Source organism: Branchiostoma floridae, chromosome 8 (assembly GCF_000003815.2).
Source record: "Branchiostoma floridae strain S238N-H82 chromosome 8, Bfl_VNyyK, whole genome shotgun sequence".
NCBI classification, from domain to species: Eukaryota; Metazoa; Chordata; class Leptocardii; order Amphioxiformes; family Branchiostomatidae; genus Branchiostoma; species Branchiostoma floridae.
The window spans coordinates 15,230,893-15,251,903 of NC_049986.1; the positions used below are offsets into that span (position 1 = coordinate 15,230,893).

General features: G+C 40.6%; 1 protein-coding gene across 1 annotated transcript in view; it reads right to left on the reverse strand.

Moving 5' to 3' along the window:
- Positions 1 to 12,047: 12,047 nt before the first annotated feature.
- LOC118420674 (probable ATP-dependent RNA helicase DDX31) overlaps positions 12,048 to 21,011 on the reverse strand; it is a 14,644-nt gene continuing 5,680 nt past the window's right edge. Inside the window, exon 3 of the mRNA XM_035827567.1 lies at positions 12,048 to 12,586. Coding sequence (XP_035683460.1) covers positions 12,532 to 12,586 — 55 coding nt within the window. The 3' untranslated portion in view covers positions 12,048 to 12,531. The remainder of the gene's footprint in view (positions 12,587 to 21,011) is intronic.

The following is a 21,011-nucleotide window of genomic DNA, read 5'->3' on the forward strand; positions in this document are numbered from 1 at the left end:
TCCTCAAACTATAGTTGTATACAACGATCGTGCAGATTCACCCTAATGACAGTAATTTTCTTTCACAATGAGAACTTTTAGCAAGTCTTCACAATTGTAATGGAACGATAGAAACGGTTCTGTACAGTTATCTCAGTCCTTCCGGCTCACCGTAGCCAAATTCTGACAGAGATTATAGCCTTTAAAAGTGTGACATAAATCGTCTGAAATGTCAGTAATAGACGTCATTCATCCCTGCGGTAATACTTGTATTTACCGATGGTCTGTCGGAAGGAACACGGCGGACAGAAGGGTCGGTGTAAGTACGGGGTCTGCGGGGTTCCCGGTGTGTAGTTTCCGCGCCACAACCGATCATTACAACATTTTCGTGCGCTGACGGCACTGCCCATCTGCGGCCAGCGATGACAGGGGGTGTGTGGTTAGGTCTGGAAGGGTATAATTATCTCGTAGTCATGACAGGCGGGGCCTTTAGATTACGTTACAATAGCGCCTCAATAGACCCAACCAATCACCTGTTTAACTTCTGTTGGGAAACGTTACTGTTCGTTCTGGACTGGACTGGAGAAAAAAACGTAGCACTTGAAGACAGACGCCGGAACATCGTTTATATTAACCGCTGGTCTGATAGGTTGATAAGAAGTACACAAACACAATGATATGTGGCTTTGATGTTGGTAACAAAAATAGAACTTGAGTCAGTGTGGCGTAAGAGAACGTATTGCTAATGACATTTTAACGATCTATCCCACAAGAGTGCAGCGCCTGACTGACTGTTCTTGCGGCCGCACTCCAAGGCCGGGGTGCAGCTGTCATTCCCCTGATAGACAGAGACAAAATAATCTGTAATCATAGCCTTGTACGAGAGACAAATGGAGAACTCCTGACACGGCTTCCTTGGGAGGTGGTCTACTCCCGTGAGGCCGGTAGAAGCGTGCCGGGTCGTTCGCCTTGTCTGGTCGGGCGGAAAGGCTATGGTGCGCCGAGGACGGGTGCGGCGGCGTCCCGGGGTGGTGTCGAGCACAAATTGACCTTAATTGATTTAAGTGGCTTGCAAACAAACAAGCGGGGGTAATCCGTTCCGCCACCGTGTACCCAGCGGGCTCCCGGGGTGGCTGAAGCGGGGCCGATATGGTACAAGCGGGACGCCGGTTTTGTCCGAGACAACCTGCCGCAACTTGAGGTGGCAAGACGCACGGCTGTCACGACGTGATCTTTTGTGGCCACGCACTGACTGGGGTTGACAAAAACCTGCCGCGATGGCCCTGCTAAATACGATTTCCACCCGGTCCGCTTCACACGCCATCTGTGCCGACCAGACCTGCTTTCATTCACCCTCAGAAAAACCTACAAATCCTCCAAAACCCGCCAACAAATTTCCTAAATAACTCCCAACAAAACGGCGGAAACGACTTGAATCAACAAGCGGCTTTGTGACCAAGTGCAAAGGACCGGTTTACAACTGTTAATGTACTTTTAGTTAACTCACATAATCACTAAATTAAAGCCTTGGTGCCGACTTTAACACAGACAAGTTTACACGTCACAAGAGCCGAGCATTACCTCGCCAGGAAGTCCTCTAATTGTGTCTGGTGCTCCAACAAGAACGCAACAAAAACGGAACCACAGCCGCTCAACTGGAGATGACTTCGGTCTTTTTTTGAAACATCAGATAAACAACATCAGTTGAGAAAATATTTGCTGTAACTCTGTACCCTAACGGGTCGAATAGCTGAGGTATAAAACTATGAACTATTCTTATGATATAGATATACATAAAACGTTCGTACTATTAGGCTTATTTGAATCAAGGTCGACTTCTTGCTCCTTAGTGTAGGTAAGCATGATAGGATTTAGGAGAGGTGTACAACTATACGCTTCTATCGATTGGTCTGTGTAATATATCCTTATGGAAATGTCATCAATATGACAACTGATATTCTAATTTTATAGGATGTGAACGAGATTTGTTTGACATGTCTAAAAGCGGAATCTATTTATCAATACTACGCACAAGGGGACACAATGGTACGGAAAAGGCGTTTATGTTTGCGTGTCCTGTACGAAAATGCACACAGCAAAGTAAACTATTCTTGCATTTCTAGTTTCCCTTGTATTAACTTCAGGCAAAAATCAGACTCTATAAGCCTGAGTATTTCTTTATTCTTCCCTTCGATTCACCTGATAATATCGACCAATGACGCGTTTATTGCTCCTATTTGAACATACATGTATTTGCCGCAAGCTCCATGGACTAGCTTCGTACGGACACAGACCGCTTCAACGAAAACGCCAATTTTGCCAAGTGCGAGGGAGCAAATTAGATCATGTCGACTTGACTACGTTTACACATAGGAAGTACAGGGAGGTAAGCAATGGAAACGGTTTTCCATTCAATTGGGAGAATGTGAAAATTGGTTGTTTGTATTGCCGGGGCGCTTTCCGGCTAAAGAGGCAGTCATCATGCGGGGATATCCTTCCGCTTGGTTATGTTGGAACATACTGGAGGTTCTTATTGGTGGGCATAATGGAACGATGGAAATAGTCTCGGTATTCAGGCTCTATCGGATGGAAACGGGAACTACTATTGTCGGTATTTCTTTCGTGACGTTTCGTTGTTTTTGCTGTATTTTTACCTCACTCTGTGTAATTCTATGGCGGAGATGTATTCTAAGGGCGTGGCATGTATATACATATATACAATGTAAACGGAGATTTGCTATACATCCACGTGTGCGTTCATATATCGGAGTCATGCAGGTTTGTGGTGCCATATCAATTGGTCACTTCAGCAAGAATGCGTCACAGCTCACTAATAATGCATTATGACGTCCATATTAAACGGTATTCTTATTCTTTGTTAGCAATGAACCTTCAATTGAAATTTAAGTACGATATTGTGTGACACAATCGTGAAGGAAACAGTGTATGACCTTTCATTTTTTTCTTTCCTTCTTCCTTCACATAAAGTTTGCGTTAATTCGATGTAGATTAGGTGGTTCCAATGCAATTCATCATTCACGCAAGGGGTCACAGACACACACAGAAACAATCTCGACCAAGGCCTAAGAGGTTAGGCTGCGGCTGTTTCTTACATTTTTTATACGTTTTTATCGGGCTTTCTATTTTGTACCGTTTTGTTGATGTCTCGCGGCCGTGAAAACGTAAAAAAACAGCCGGAGCCTAACCTCTACTCGGAGAGTAGCCTATAGTATATGTACTAGCCTGGTACTAGTATCCTGGTATCTCTTCTCTCCTCTTCGCAATTACGAGCTATATCACGGCTGGATACCAGGCTAATATGTACATCAGAGGCTGGGCTATTTCTGCCACACTCCAAGACTCCCAGCCTGTCTCAGCGCCTGTTCGCGAGGCTAGTTCGATCCGCCGTGACGAATCGGAGAGAAAGGAGCAGAGGGCAGAAAGCTGAGGTCCGTCAGGCGGGGCGCGGCGCTGTAAGGCCGCCACTGCGTCCGATTTTCCGCGCGGCCTGACCGCATGTCAACGGTCTCCCAGTACAGACAGTAGCGGTAACGGTCGGGGATGATAATGAATGAATGAATGAAAAACCGTTATAGTACATTTATGCTCAAACAAGCTAAGTACAGGTCGTAAAATTTGATATGAGAAAAGTGGTGTCTTACTACATCTACATAGTAGCGGTGAAGGTCAGGGAATGAATGAATTTTATTGCTCGACAATCGCACAAGGTACAATGTATGGCAACCAATAACAACTGCTTACTATATAGACAAAGGTACTACGAGACTCAGTCATACAGAACAACAAAATGTTATCCATAACAGCAAAGCCATGAATGAATGAAATACATTTATTGTACATTTATGCTCAAACAAGCTACGCACAGGTCGTAGCGATAAGGCACCATATTTGATATAAGAAAAGTCGTATCTTACTACATCTACAGAGACTACTACATGCTAGTATGTACAGTTTCAACCGTTTTTTCGCTTCTTAAGAGCATGTAGCGGATATTTCTGTTCCTACTTCCCTGTCTGGCTATTTTTACCATGCTAGTCACATGGAGTTGGTTACGCCTCGCCGAAGAACACTTCGTACAATGAAGAGGTTCCTTCGTTACACAATTCAACACTGATATATGTAAGGTTCTCTCCGACGTTTATTTCTCTCCATTGTTAAGATCGTTAGTATATACACAGACAAACACAGACTTAGACACATACAGAAACGTGCAGATTTTTATTTCAGGCAAAAGGGGAGATAGGTGTTCATTGTCGTGCCTTGTTTTCAGCGGTACTCTAATCCTTACATTGGCGAACGCGCCAAAAATACAGCAGCCAAATTCTAGACCTGCCTTCCTCTATAATTACTTCTGGCTGAGCAAATTTTGTTCCGGATTTCGTTCGCACAGCAAATATTGGAAACAACCCAGAAGATTTCAGAACCCGTTTGAACCTCTAGTTATCAGTCGATGCCTTGGCAATTTTTGTCCACCAGTTCATTTATTCGCGGCTCTTCGGCGCCTTTCGTGTTCTAACGCAGTTGATCGATGGAAACAGCATCAGATTATTCCCTAGAATCATTTTGCCTGTGGGGTCAAGATTAACAGTCCATTAATAACATCAGACAATTGTATTCCCTCATTTCAACATTTCACAGAAAATCGAAGCTACAAAAAAAGAAGCAATCCTATTATGATTACACTTCACTAATTCATCGTCATTCTAAAGTTATAGTAATTGGAAACAAACTACTTCGATGTCTTTCAATTCAAACAATTTTATTGGAATATTTGGTTACTACAATAGAAAGAATTGAATAATCGCAGCAAAGGATTTAACCGGTTATTCCTTTTGCGTAATGAATAGCCAGGGAAGCGTTTACAAATGGCCACGTTTTGTGAGGACCGCTGCCCTACTAAATCTTTTCTTCAGCATCCTTACAGGAAGGGTGGAAATGTAATAGAACTAAGTAGAAGTAATAAGAGCGGTACAAAAGCGCCGCTGGTTGCTCACTTACATATAATCTAACATTAAATATGATTAAAGCAGCGGGTATCGGGAGGTCACGTCCTGGCCCGGACAGGGGTCAGTGCGCGCTCATGGCGAATTTTCACCAAGTACAAATTGAATACGCGCCATGCTTGACCGCGCGTCCCACCATCACCCGCACGGCTATTCACACATAATGTAGCAGAGACAGGTGAACATTAAGTCGCTAAATTGGCGCTCTTGCGACTAGCTGGGGGTCCCCTTTATTCAATGAAGGCCTCAATTTCCCGGAGTACCGTTGGAAGAGTTGAGAGAACCATCGGGAGTGAGTAGGGAGAAGAAACAACACGTTTTGTTCTCACACCAAGCCTCGCCACCTCGGTCTGTGCGCCGGAAAATCGGGATTCTCTCCTCAGGATGGCTGAAGAATGGAGTGAGTGATGTGAGGTCTGGTATAGACAAGACCCCGGGCTGCAATTACTGTAAAACAGACACGGAAATGATAGGAGAGGCCGAAATCCGCGTTACAAAATGTGCCATTTTCTCACGATCAAGAATAACGGAGATGACGATACAAGTGTGATTTACAATACCGACAAGCAACCTTATTTCTCGACCTTGGTTTAAAATAACAGTTACTCTTGTTAAAGAATTTAAGATTGACAAGAGTGGTTGATGATTTTATTCTGAAGCACACAGGTACAGAAAAATACAAGGAAATACATAAGAAGACAGAAAATGCATACAATAAGTTAGAAAATATGTAGTTCCAAAGGTGAGGTTTCTCAATACCGCGAATCACCGGAAATCGTTGGGGAAATGTACATGTCGCGAATACATGTTGCACACCTAAACATGTGAAGTTCTCTAGGCTGGACTGAGTGCGATTATACTAGTGCTCTAATCCGTTGGCTTTAAGGGGCAATTCCATAAATCAAGGATGTAATTTTGAAATAGATGAGTTGACGATTAAGGGTTTGGTTTGAAAAGACACTGATATTCAAAATGGTAAAGCCTGGTATAAAACAAAATGACGCTATCTTATTTATTCTTAACGACCCATGTTTGTATTTTCAAGTAATACCCACACTGCATCTACAACATTTACCAACACAGCTGCAGCTAACGGAAACACGTAATGGCATATCATTATAATGTATTCATTCAAATATCTTACGAAAAAAAGGCACGGTTCCTAAGAAACAAAGCGTCCAATAGCCTGGTACTCTGATAAACATAATGTGAATATTTTTCAGTGAATGCATGAATGGATACATCAGATACGACATGATTAAGTGCTGATATGAAATATTAAAATCAATTAAGGATAAAATTACTACTTTACAACTGTGAAAATAACGTTTCCTCTGCATTTTTTTGCAAGTTCCACCCCCCTCCCCATTTCGGTGAGTTAAGTCCTGGTGAATCCTAAGGACCCAGGTTTCCAATAAGATGTACATGTTGAGATGGAAGATGGTATCGTTCTCTGGATGTGCCTTTTATGAGTATGCATTTATTAGCGATCAGACAGCAAACACGTTACAGAACCGGTTAGGATATTCTCTACTAATGAGACTGTTTGACGATCAGCCATCGATCAAACGGCAAAACTATCACTGACATGAACAGGGAAGGATACTATTGTGTGTAGAGCAGCTGGTGAATTGACAGTTGAACCTACGGTCCGTTACCATGAGACATCAACAAAACGGTACAAAATAGAAAGCCCGATAAAAACGGCTAAAAACGTTTAAAAAAAAAAGCCGAAGCCTAACGTCTTCTTGGAGAGTAACTATTGTATGTAGAGCAGCTGGTGAATTGACAGTTGAACCTACGGTCCGTTACCACAGACAGTGCTGATGAGTGTCTCAGATGGTAGTCGTCACGCTCGTGACACTACCTCTACCGTACAACACAACACACAGCACCGCGCGATCTGGTCACTTGTTAAGGGGACAAGGCATTGCCGCTATTCTTATCTTCATCTATTTTTAGGAGCACACTACGTCGTCAAGGTAAAGGTTGTGTGTTTCGGACCCAGTTAACAACGCTCAGAATAATGTATCGAATTTTACTATACCAGAGAACGACCCCCATATTCTGGAAGGAATTGTACAGAAGAACATTGGACTCTCTGGACGCCAACACCCGCGAAAAATAACGGTCGACATCGCCACGAAAAGGCAAGGTAAAACAAGACAAGACAATACATTACACTACAATGAATCTAAGGCAGCTGCAGCAAAAATCAACCTGCAGATCTGGGTGGTCGGTGTGCCCTATTAGCTATCTGACAACTCGATAAACTACTGTCTGTTGTCTCCCTCAACCATGTCGGCACAAGGGTCGGTAAGAGCCCGGTTACGATTGGATTACGACAAGCAAACGCATTCTTGGAATAGTGGTGAAAATGTCGTACAGAATTCGCAGATCTGTTTTGTGACAGAAAAGATGTGCCTTGATTCTTGTAGACCATCGGCTCAGTCATAGCCTTGTTGAAAATCGTACGATACAAAAAATATATCGTAAGACGGATAGGACTGTGTCTTGTCAAGGAGGTCCTTGGTCTTGTTAAGCCGTTCCAACCTGCGCTACAACTGTTTGTACAACACCGCATGCAAGCACCAACACAATACAACACTCGAGTGGATGACGTCCTAATCCGTACATAATCCGGGGCGAGCCTTTACTACAGCTTCTACCGTGTACATAAACTAAACCAGGGGACCCTAGCGACGGCGTGACAGATTTTTCCTGGCTAGAGACCCGAGAGATTTGTAAACACAAGTGCCGTACAAATTGGAACTGTATGGTCCCAGTGCGGAGCGCCCCGTTCTAGTGCATTAACTGCGGCACACACTGTACTGGTAAGGCACCAGGCGATGCCGTAGGTTCTACCACAGCCCCCCTGCCGACCATTTCAATTTGAGTCGTCGGCCGTAGGCTGGTGTCACAGCGGGGAGGGACGGCACAGGCGCTGGTGAGTTCATCATACCCCGGGTAATGGGCGTGATTGGCAGGCAGGTCGGGCGATTTTAAGGGTACGCAGGTGTCAAGTGGACCCATTTTTCAGCGTCGTCATGACGTAAAATATGATCGAGGTCGTCAGCGGAAACTTGGATGTTTTCTGTTCTTTTGAACTTCTGACGACCACTGCTGCGAACGACGTGGTCTTTAACCGGAGCACCGAACTGTCACTAATGAACATTAATATGCGATATGTCAACTGTCGATGTGTCGGGAACACAGGACAAGTTGTCGGAAATATTGGACAATGTGGTAGGTTCATTAGTCCTCGTCGGAAGTAACTGATTTGTGTTTGAGATGACAACGTTAACAATTTGTTCACATCTACTGAAAAATTTGGCATACACGTACCTGGCATAAACAGCATGGTTTACAACATGGATTTGACAACAACTGTAGAGGCCAAGTTGGTCTTTTCAAAAGTCCATAAATCTTCGAAACTTTGTCTTTCCATGACAACCACATGCAATATCGCATTTAGACGTACACATTTGAAGTACTTGTGAGTCTTAATGTTTCAGAGAGAAGATTTAGGCGTGTTCTTAAGTTCCCCCTCCTATGGCTCGCGCTTGTGACTAATAATTATTACTCCTACTCTCTCCATTTAGCCACAACGGTTATTTGCTAAGTATGTAGGAGACAAGGGCAGTGCTGTGCGGGAGTTGTTACTTCTCTCTCCACTTAACCGAGAGAAGAATGCGCTAATATGTTAGAGACAACGGAAAGTCGAGGTCGGGTGTATGGACGTCACCTTTGAAGTGACCACTGCTTTGATTCCTGTCCATAATTACCTAGCCCGGTGCTGATGCGAGGTGACAGCAGTGTGGGTGTAGCGGCGGGGCTGGCGCCACTGCGCGCGTTACTCCCAGTCTGCGCCTTTATGGTGGGGTGTCACCTGGCGGGTTTACTTACGGACGTTAAGTAATAGGTACAGGAGCAGCTACAAGGCAGGAAAACTTCTTCTGTACATAATTTCTAACTTCAAGAACAAAGGTTTAGAACATAATCCAGTCGTGTACATGCACATGCATTGTCAACATGCGTCCTAACATTCGGACGCTAAGTAATAGGTAGGTAGAGGCCGCGCCTTGGAGTTGGAGCAGCTACCAGGCAGGAAAACTTCTTCTTTATATTTTGTAGCTTCCGAAGAACAAAGCTGCAGAATGTAGTACAATAAGTCATGTACATGTATTGTCACCTTGCGCCTTAACATTTGGACGATAGGTAATACCAGGTACAAACCGCGCCAGGAAACATTTGACAAGATTTCTTCTTTTTGGTATATTTGAAACTTCAAAAACCAAAGCTAAAACAAAACAATAATGTCACCTGTAGCTTTTAGGCACAAACAGCGTCTTCTAGCGACCATGGGACATTGAAAACAAGATTTCTTCTTGACACTTAAAAAACAAAAACAAACCTGTTGAATATTACGTCACCTGGGGTCTTAGTACCGACCTTGAAACGATCAGGAGACAGTAAGACAAGATTTCTAGTCCATTTTCTTTTGAAGTACATTTAAAAACGCAAAAATAAAGTAGCAGGAAGCAAAACAAAAGGAAGCCATTACACCGGCACGACATTTACTATTACTATTTGTAGCTAGCTAACAACGCAACTTTTAACGACTTGAGCAGATCAGTTTTCAATCGCGCGCCCTTTGTACTACGTCTTTGTCTAATTCAAAGAAAAGTGAGTAGTACATAGTCGGTCTTTTTCTTATGTGTAAAAGATCCGAAAGATATGATTGTCAGGACCCTTCAATGGCTAATAAACCACTACAGTTTATTAACACACGTCCTGAAGTGGCCCCATGGTGCGGATATGCGTTTTAAATGATTGTTAATGTGGTAGAATTGACGGGTGGTCGTAATGAGGCGGAACGGAAACTCCCCTGACCTCCAGACCGACTCAACTCCTGCTCTGTCTTCGCAAAGTTAAACAACGTTAGAACTTAGGAGTATCGCAAGCTTTGTAATGTATTTCGTTTATGGCAATTTCCTTTCTTTCCATACTCCATATTTTCCAATCTTGTCACAGCTTTTCAGGTTCAAATATCTACTGGCACACCAGCACACACATACAACAGAACTGGCAAATCGGTGATGTGTAATATAAAGTATACAAGTGATTTCAATATTCAGCGGCTTTGTTTGAGTCAACGTTAATTTGCTCAATGAATAAGCAGTTAACCACTAAACTCACGAAATTACCCAAAGCACATATCAAACTCGTCCAAAAAATGGAAGATACAAGTCACACGTGGCCAAATAGACTCCACTCGACTCAATTAATCTCTATTTGTTTTTCTTTGTGGGCTTGCACTGATCATAAAAAAATTCTTTAGAGTTCATAAGTTTGTTGCAAACTGTGACAAACTATCTAGTTTCACGTAACCGTTTCTCTTTTACAACCGTCATCGGAGAACAAAGGAACCGATGAAAGCATTGGGCTTAACACACCTCATTTATTTCCATTTTCCATTGTGGCTATTGTGTGCGATGTGTATGGTACACCGAACCATATGCCAGCTTCTGTGTCCTACAACCACTTACCCCCGAGCTCCGCAGTGTCGGCGAACAAAGTGGAACAATCTATTGTCCCACAAAACAAACAACAGAGTGACACACTTCTGTTCTACTCCAACCGTTCTTTTGGCTCCTCTTTTGTTGGTTTCCAGACAACACCGGGGTTACAGGAAACTTTAGAGAAGTGTTGACGAAAACATCGGAATATGAACAAGTGCAGATGGCAGGGCTGTTTAGAACATAATGAGCTGAGAACAGGTGACGACAGGGTAATACACTAATGCTAAGTGTCACTAAATACCACGGAAAAATCGACCTTTGTGGTGAAGATGCGCCATATCAAATTACCACGATTAAAGTGGGTCTAGCTTCCATAAGGGAAATTAATATTTTCCGTTCATTTTTAAGCAGATGTTACCGGAGAAAATTGCTGGGCACTAAGACGTCGGAAGGGAAAATTACATGTATGAACACCATTTTCCAAATATCCCTTTAATCTTTCCGTGAATTGTTTTTCAACAAAATTTCATGAGGGGCAAACGTGCAAAAAACAGTAATTAGTTGACGTGACAATGGAGTTGGGAAGATAAGAGACCTTTCATGTCATCTTTGTTTAATTCTTCACCCGTGGATGAAGACCATCTGTCGGTGTGTTGGGCATACCTTCTGTTTATGATGCTGACTCCACATGACAGGGACTTAATCATGCAGCCTGGACAAACTAGTTACAGAGTCAGGTTCTGAACGGAAACTGTCCAAGGATATCTTTAAAAATTATGTACTCTGCTTTCAGATATCATACAGTTTGTCATGTCACAATTACAAAACGCATTTGTCCCAGTATCCCTGAGACTATCTGGAAAATGTTCCTAACAAAAAAAAGGTACATGTATATTTATTTTGTATATGGCCACATTGTTCCGATGCAGTTCGAAATTGTTTTCTTTAACTTTGCATTCTGCTTTCTGCATTGGCACTTTTTCTCCTGAGCTTTTTGACATCATTCAGAATTTCATCTCTAACAAAATATCACAATCGTAATGAAACTGAAAAGATTATGCTTAAGTGGTTGATGCCATGTAGGGCTAATTTCTCTTACCTTTTCCCTTATCTAATTACCTATTGATAACACAAATACATGTACAATGGCTTTTAATGATGCTTCTTGAAAATTGTATCAAGCCTTTGTTTATATAGAGTATAGTACAACAATTGGAGACTCTTAATGTTTATTTATCATTTCCTATGGCCCCAGCTCATAGATTTAGAAATATCTATTAGTAAAAGTTATCAGTAAAAATTGATGTAATGTGTGGATCAGATTCTTGGTTGTACAATTAGAAAATATATACATAAAACTGAACAAAATGAAAAAGGAGAGAAAATTAAAAGTTTTAGTTCCCTTCATTTGAATAAGGTGAACATGGGGCTGGTACTGTGTTGGGGACAAAAGTGCTACTTATAATAGAGGTTCTATCTCTTACCATACTGATAACTATTCTTTTTTCAGTGAATACCTACATTTTTGTTAACTGCAGATCTACCACACATATTCACATATCATATCTCACATTGTCTTAAGGTTTAATTTCTGGGTTGACTTCTTCTTTGGCTTTTAAAGACCTGACATGTAACAAGATCTGAAGATTTGATCATTAAAAGTTGACAAAATGTAGAACAGAATCAGGAGGGTCGAGGAAAGATCCCACAAAGCATTGCAATATCAAAAGATATGTGCTCTTGTACCGACGTCATCACTGGAGTGATGGCTTTGGCAAGGACCATTTCAGTTCTTAGTTCTGCCATTGTTTCTGAATGGAAGAGAACAGAACAGGGTAGACAAGAACAGAACAGAACAGAACAGAATATAACAGAACAGAAAGGGATGACGTTTAGAAATACAAAAAAACACAGTTTCTTGGCTGGTGATCTCCATGGTGGATGGGGGCTGAAAACAGCACTGATGTCCTCAAGCAGTGGTCTCTTGATGACCTTTGACCGGCTTCTCACAATCCACTGGAAAACTCTGACATCATATCCAGCCTGGGCTTCTGTTGCTTTCTGTAGAACAAACAAACAAACAAATATACATGTAGTAAACAGTCAGTTATAGCAGACAGACAATGAACATGTAATGTAACAGTATTCTGTGCATTTAGCTATACGGACCCCTCCCAACCATTTCCTCTGTGGTGAGGCAGCGCCAGCTCACCCTGGCAAGGCATGTCATGTGGTTCGTGGTAACGACCCTGCAGGGAGACTAATGGACTGTCAGGGCTCGAAACAGCACCTGCATATGCAGGTTAGTGCAGGTAAAATTGGAGCTGTGCAGGTATTTCTGGTGTCTACCTGCACCTAACCTGCACTGGTCTATGTGCTGGGTTTTATTCATACCTGTAAATGTCCTATGATGTAGGTGTATGTGGATTGTTATTAGCTGCATTGACTGTTACCACCTATTAAGTATAGACGAAAAACTAGCAATGGTCCCTGAACAATTTTAGTATGATCCATACTTCATAAATAAAGTGGTGCAGGTAAAATTTGTCTGGTGCAGGTAATTTTCAGTGTTATTCAGAAAACAGTATGTCCTATGATGTAGGTGTGTATGGATTGTTATTAGCTGCATTGATAAAGTATGAAAGAAAAAATAGCAATGCATGGTTCCAGAACAATTTTAGTATTATTCATAATTCTAAAGTTCAGAGTGGTGAAGGTAAAATTTGTCTGGTGCAGGTGATTTTCAATGTTACCTGCACCAGTGCAGGTATGCAGAAAAAAGTATTTCGAGCCCTGACTGGTTACCAGAAGGAAGGCGCAGAGTTGGCCGACCATACATAACCTTAAAGTCAATGATAGAAAGAGACATTGCACTGTCAGGGACTACTTTTAGTGTTTGCTGTCCATGAAGGAGTCAGATCATTCTGGAAAAATTGTACTAGAGATTGTACCTCATTGGTGTAACTGGATGCATTATGATGATGATGATGATGATGATTTAGCTAGGTGCACTGGGTGGTTTTGAAATAAAAATATTTGAAAATCTAAAGAAATTTACCAAAAAGGGAAAACAAATTCAGGAAACGTTAGCGTAAACTTTTCAACAGAAAAACTTACACGAACATTTTAATACCTTCATAATTACATTAGTGTTCCCAAACTAACAAGCTATAGCATTACAACAAGTTATCTTCCTTTATATAAACAGGAATCACAAACGATAAACTTTGCCTTATTCATCACCTTCAATCCTCCTGGACTTTAACACTATAAAATTGCTGCCATAAAATGTCTTACACATTACAGAAATGTCACACCCTGAAATCCACCCCACCCATTACAGGTTCATTACACACAGTACGATAATCTCACTGGTCAGAACGCCTCACCGTTAACATAAATTACATCTAATCTTCTGCAAATGAAAGAGCTTCATTTATATTCATCATGAATACAAATTCCATAGCAAGATTTGCAAGGTTGAATGATGTTTGAACTGTCCAATAGGCTTGGATCCAGTCTTAGAAGTTTCGTCAATGACTGAGTTATGTAGTTTTGGATCAGAGTTTTGGAACTGGGTATCACAATCATGTAAAAATGAATGATTTGCAGCCTTTGGCATATAAAATGCTGTGGGCTGTATAATAAATATATCATTCATACAATTATTTGAATATTTGTCAGAAATCTCCCAAGTATTAGACTGGGTAATGCAGATTTGGAAATGATGAATTGGCTGGACTTTTGGGATCACTTGGCTCACAAATTCACTGGAACAAGACTGCACGTTTGCGGTAATGAAATGATATGCAGAACAATCTGACAAATCAAACTTTTCAGTGTTCATCCACTGGAAGATTGGGTGGATAATTGATAAATTCCCTGGAGATTTGACTAAAAATAACTTTGATAGTCTGATTTAAAAAAAAAGTTTACGAATTCTGAAGTCAAATAATCAACATTCTGATGAAAAGACTACAAATTGATTCCTTTGAATCCCAAATTGTGACTGGTCTTCCATAAAACATAATCCGAAAGGGGTAAAAATTGATGAACATTGCTGTGAGACCATGTATCATTTTCATTCTATTCTATTCTATTCTATTCTATTCTATTCTATTCTATTCTATTCTATTCTATCCCACATAACTTCTGGACATGATCAGTATTCAGTAGACAGAGATCTACAAATATGACTCCTTCATGCTGAAAAGACCAATAAGAAGAACAACTAGACGTCTATTACCAGAGAGAAGAGGAACAAATGAGCAGTGGCAGCCTCCATTTTTCAGAAATCAAATCACAGAAACTGGTCCCATCCAGGCAGATAATTTTGCAAATTCTCTCATTTAGTGCTGAATGGGACACTTGCTCCCTGCACATTTTGAATGGGGAGGGGATGGAGCCTGAACAAATGGGATAAGTGCAGTACCGGTGGGTCTATTGTGTGAGAAAGTGTTTTATTGCTGCTCCAGTGTGGGGAACTGTGGGGTTAATGTGTTGTGAAGGCAGTCGTTGCCTGCACTATTTGGCAATAACACCGGTTTGCAGGTATACATGATGATGATGGCACAGGAATCAAAAATACAGTTTGTTCTGTGAGAACGAAGGCTAAATGTGTGGCATGAATACTTAGTACTTTATTATGAATTCAAGAAATTCAGCTTAGCAAGGTCTTTATTTTTAGGGCAAGTGTCAAGCCGAGAGAAGAAGGGATGGAGAGATGGAAGAACAAGGACAAAGTGATGCGAAGATCTACAAGCACATTTCCGACAAATTGTGGATTTCATTAAAAAAGTACAGGACAAGTTTGCCGTAGCCATCTTCGAAGTCTTCAGCAAACTATCATGGCCATAGCATAATAACTCTGAGCTTCCTCTTCCTTTTGAGCCATGGATTCCATCTGCCTCAATGAATGTCCCTATTACATCCCATCATGCTTAAGGGAAGGTGAGTCTGAGATACATGTATTTGTGAGAGAAATCTATTATTTTATTTCTTTTATCAATACTTCTTAGCAGAATCTACAATGTACATATTGGGCTTTCTTGTAATGTGATTTTTTTTCGATGGTATATTAGTTCTAGAGACCATGAGAGGCCATAAGAGACCTAAAACTGATTGATTGATATGATATTGAAAAAAAAAGTATAACTATGCGCCCCAAAAAGCCATAGAGTCATAGAGCTAGATGACTACATATTAAGTGAGGTAGCATTTGTTTCTGAGGTATCCTTAGTCTGTGACAAAATAAAAATCTATAATTGATACAACACAAAACGATTCATGCAATAATTACCAAATGTACATGTAATGGTAATAGGCAATACACATTGCTACATACATAATGAAGTGAATTATTTCTAACATGAACCAAATCATTATGAAACAAAGCCAATTACATTGTAATGACTGCAATTGGGATAATTCGGGAAATGAATTTTAATGTTTCACAATAAATCCCTTCAGCATTCCAACCATATGTCAATGATCTACCATGGAAATTTCTCATTACCCAGAAAATCTGATTAGTGGCTGAAATTACCATCATAAAGTGCGTGGAAAGGGGATTTTAACTACAGATCGGAGGAAAAAATGTACACACTCACACATCACAGAAGATATATTTTCTTCAGCCAAACATGGTGCAGTATTGCCTAACATTTCCCTTGTTTTACACATTTTGATTCATTTTAGTTTTGAATCTAACAAATCTTTAAATAATAAGATGGAACAATGCAAAGCTGTAACTAGGAAAATAATCAGACCTTTGGAGTTGCCATCATTAGATTTTCTTTCCTAACATAAATCTAGATTACAATGATCAATAAAATTCAGAATTGACACTTGTCAATTATGATCTTATCATCCATATGCAATCTGCACGTCAGAAAATTTATAACTCTCTCATCTCGGAAGATGTTATTGATCAAAGCTTGACGTTACAAAATGCACATCTAGGGGTCCTCCGTGGCGAGATAAGGTTCTAAACTGACAGGTTATGATGCTAATGTGTTCCCCATAAGGAGAGTATAGGCAGAGTGATGTTACATCTCCGCCCGGGGGGACAGGATAACGATGACAAACAAGAGAGATTCTCGTGTCCTCAGGTCGTCATTTGCTCATATTTGATCCCCATCTAGAGTGGTTTTTTATTGCTGTCTGCCAGGCACCGCAGCTTAAAACACGCCGTAAAAGCCAAATCAACACATGCCGACAATTTGGGTCCACGTTAAGCAGGGGATATCCAGGAAAGTATTCCTTAAACACTCAGTAAGAGTCATTATCCAAATCCGCCCTGACGTTTATATCACCAATTTTATTTGTTAAAGCTACTCTGTGGGGACACTAAAGAGCAATAAAGGAAATAATAGATGGGTGAAGAAGTCTAATTCAGAACGACATGTGGAAGTGGCTGCCTCGTTAGCAATGCTAACGACCAGGCAGGACCCAGTTGGGAAAAGCGTGAAATGTGCATGAGGGGCTATGGGGGCACGCACCGTACTCTAGGGTGGGTTTCACTTAACACGTTGATCATATATAATGCATTAACGGCACAGCGGGTGTTGATGTTATCTGTAGTGATCAGGTGGAGATGGCCCGGTGCTTCACAGAGCTGTCAACTGAGGAGGTAATTAAGGCAAAGTAATAAATATAGATTATAACTTGAGTGAGAAATGTACATCAAATGAAAGTAAGTGTACTCAAAACAGATTGAGTGAACTCCCAAGGTGTGAAGTTAGATATAAACTTTCCTTTTATACAGTCAAACACCCCAAAGATATACCACAAAAGTTTTATTATGAAAAACTTATTGTTACAAAGTGCTATGATTACAAAACAAAATCATATATACCCGGTAGTTGTTTTTTGATAACTAAGTAAATCAATGTGCATGATAGCAAAGACTTCAGTGTGAAAAAATGAAACACAATTTACTTCAAATTCTGCTATTGAACATAGCAAAAAGCTAGACTATTTCATTTTGATAATTGTTTTTAAAATCTTATTCTTTTAAGTTCCACGGCATGGTGAAAGTCAAGAGCTTGTAATGTGCTTGGCTTTGTGGCTATAACAGTGAAGGTAGCACAATGAAAATACTGTAGCCTGTTCGTGGGTGAGCTAAGTTCATGGTGAAGGATACTTAAAGACTTACAGTGTAGTATGTTCTTGTATACCACTGCTTCCTTGAGACATAACAGTGACTGGTGCCTTACAGTGATATCAATCTTTGGTCAAGTGCAAGTAATACTGAAGATAGAGTGGAGACAATATCCCTGTAGCTAACAATAACCTCCTGATCTTCCTTAAGGAGTTGTTCCTGTCTCAACATCAATTCTTCTTTTATCTTTAAGGTGTAGTCTCAAAATAAAATAGTTTTCTTGGTGAGATCAAATTGTTTTAAGGTCGTATGTGAATTTTCGTAAACCTCTTTTTCATGCTATTTACCAGGTACTACTTTGGTATAGGTAATAAACAAATACCATCCAACTATTTTTTAATTTTCAATGTTGCTTGTCATTTTGATATAATAATTATTTTCTTTCCCCTATGTCTCATAAAATTGCCTTCCTGAAAATATATATAAAAAAAATTACGTCAAAAGCTTCAAAAATCAAACATTTGAAAGAACATTGCTTTTTCTAATGTTGAAGCTGAAGATAATTGAAAGCTGCTGGGAAGAAGCAAAACAAACCAGAGCAAGCTGCTAGGGGGCTCAAACCTTTACCATTTTCCCCCTTACATTACAACAAAAGCTATCAGCTCCTGAAAGATCAAGACCTTAGCATGTCCAAGAACAAAAGATACAAAAAACAGAAGTTCTGTTGCAGTACCAAGGTCAGCTGCCAAAGAACCCAACACTGCACTTGACCTTATAATGTTAACAACAACTACATGTACCCACACACCAAATATCAGCCCAATCCATATATCCATAGGTTCTGAAGTTATTGCTGCAGAAACATGTAGACACAAACAAACATACAAGCAAGCACCTGCACCTCCATTCTTAATGTGGATTCTGAAGTAATAAGATTTCTGTTTGAGAAAACATCCATGTCCCTCCTGTCATCTCCATATCCCCCGGTGCCTCAAATGATCAATTTTTTCCGTGAAGACTGCCATTGACTTGGTTAATGACATGAACTTCCCCATGATTCCCTTCGGGGGGAGCTATACATCAGACGCAGAAAGTTTTCTGGCTAAGTACGATAGCGCTCGCCAGGAGTGACCCGACATCGCAACGTGAAGGAATACTAAATCTGCCGCTGCAAGCAAATAACCTTAATAAGAGATATCAACTGGCATAACATAGAGAATACATCATTACGAGATGGGTAAGATGATAAAATATTTCACAGCGAATCTCAATTTCACAAATAGTATCACATTTCACATCTTCAACTGATACTGACATCAAAACAATCTTCTTTTTTTTGCTCAATGAATTTCTAATCATAGACAGGTTTCAAGACGCTTGACAGAGTAACTGCCATGAGAGAGAATAATTTCACAAATTATTCTTTTTAAATTCAAAAATCATTGAACCTTGAACCATCACTGTCCCCCTTAACCGACCTTACAATGTATGTTATAATGTACAACAACATCAAGTAGTAATATAACTTTGTGCACTTTGCCTCCTGATTGTTTTGAAGTGCTCGTCATTTGTCTCTGTCCAGGACTAAGAGGAAATCTTCCTCCCAGCTATTCCTGCTGTACTCTCTCCGCTGTTCTGGGTGATCATGGTCAAATGACAGTGTCCTTTGTCAGAGTGCTTCTGGGCACAGCAGCTTTTACTGGCTTTTTCAAGTCAAGCTCCAAACAAATGGCTTTTTCAATCTCAAGCAAACAGACAAAGAGAACTCTTCTATGTTCTTTGTAACTATGTTGATTAACAATGCAGCTTTTACTTGAGTTGTTTGCGAGACTGGGTTCCCTAAAAAAACAACTTGTTGAAGTTGAATGGATTAACCCAGTAGCTTGAACATCTAATGAATAAAAGGGCTTATACAGTGTTTGGTAAACTGCAAATGTGCAAACTCAGCGTCATATTCTTGCTATTGGTGAATACACAAGCCATCTGAATGCTAACTAATCTTAAGATATAGTCAGTAGTATGCTGAACACAAAAGGTATTTCAACACACACATTATTTCTGAGAAATGACATCCTTGTTTTTGCAAAGACATTCTGGACAAATAACAAAACATGTTTGTTGAAATCATCTGTAAATAAACTAAAATTCGGGAGGCTCTTGATTATTTGTTGATGGAAAAACACTGCACCTTGTTCCAAAACAACATGTCTTGAGCAAATAAAGGATTGGGCATGTCAGTCTGAGCTGGAGGTGGGTGTGGAATTTCCTGTATTGGAAGATGAAAGTTGGACATGGTTATTATGGTCAGAGACAACAAAGACCTTGGGTTTATATGTTGGTTTTGCAGGAGGAAATATACAAACTTCAGCTTCATGGTACCAAATGTTGGTTGTAGCATCAACAAGAAAAGTCATACATGTTCTCATGTATACACTAGGGGCTTAGAACTTATTTTTCAAAATAGGTGCACTAGCTAGTGCATCTTGCCTAGAATTTAGTTACACTGAAACTATTTAGGTGCACAAAATAAGAAGAGGGAACAAGCTCGGTGCTCTTTTCCAGTGTTTTAGCCAGAATCAGGAAGTCCGTGTGCGGCACATATATCTAGGTACACCTGCAGTCAAAGATTTGGCTCCATTTTCGGGTGCATATCAGATATGCACCCAGTTTTCAAACCCTAACTATCAGTATCATACCCTCACCACCAGTCACCTGAACTAGCTGTGTATCACCTCGCCTGACCCAACTGAAAACTGTTCCTTTCTGCCCAGAAGTCCCCAAATCCCCAGTCAAACATGATGAATGGGAACTGAAAGACTTTGGTAAAAGGGAGAGTCTTCCCCAAGCCACACAGTCGGTGACTTGGGTGACTTTTTCTCCTAAGTGCTCACCCCGACCCTCAAGTTTCCACAAAAGCCCAGCAGGTAAAAGAGGCAGTTTCCTCCGTAAGTGGGGAGTTTGTCCCAAAAATGGGCAGGAGGAGATTTAAATCAGTAAGGACAAGCTCTTTCCAATGGCTGGTTATCTTTAGTTCTATACTTTCATGTCCTGGATTCAGTTGTCCAAGGGGAACATTTTCTTAGTGACAACTTGTAGAACTGGTTCTTTGCAACTGGGAATGGCAATGAAACATTTCAAGGCCACTTCAAATGCCCTTCATGTGATTGTTCTCAACTATTACTGTATGCAGACACTGGTGCAGAGAAAATTACAGGACTAAGATAAAACAATCTCTAATCCTAAGAGCCTTACATTTGAGGATCAGAATTTTGTTGAGTAATATTATTAAAGCACACATCAAAATTTGGCTGAGAATCAGAGCTTACATACTTTTCATGATCAAAAAGTCAATGACAACGGTCATGTCTATAAAGTACAAATCTA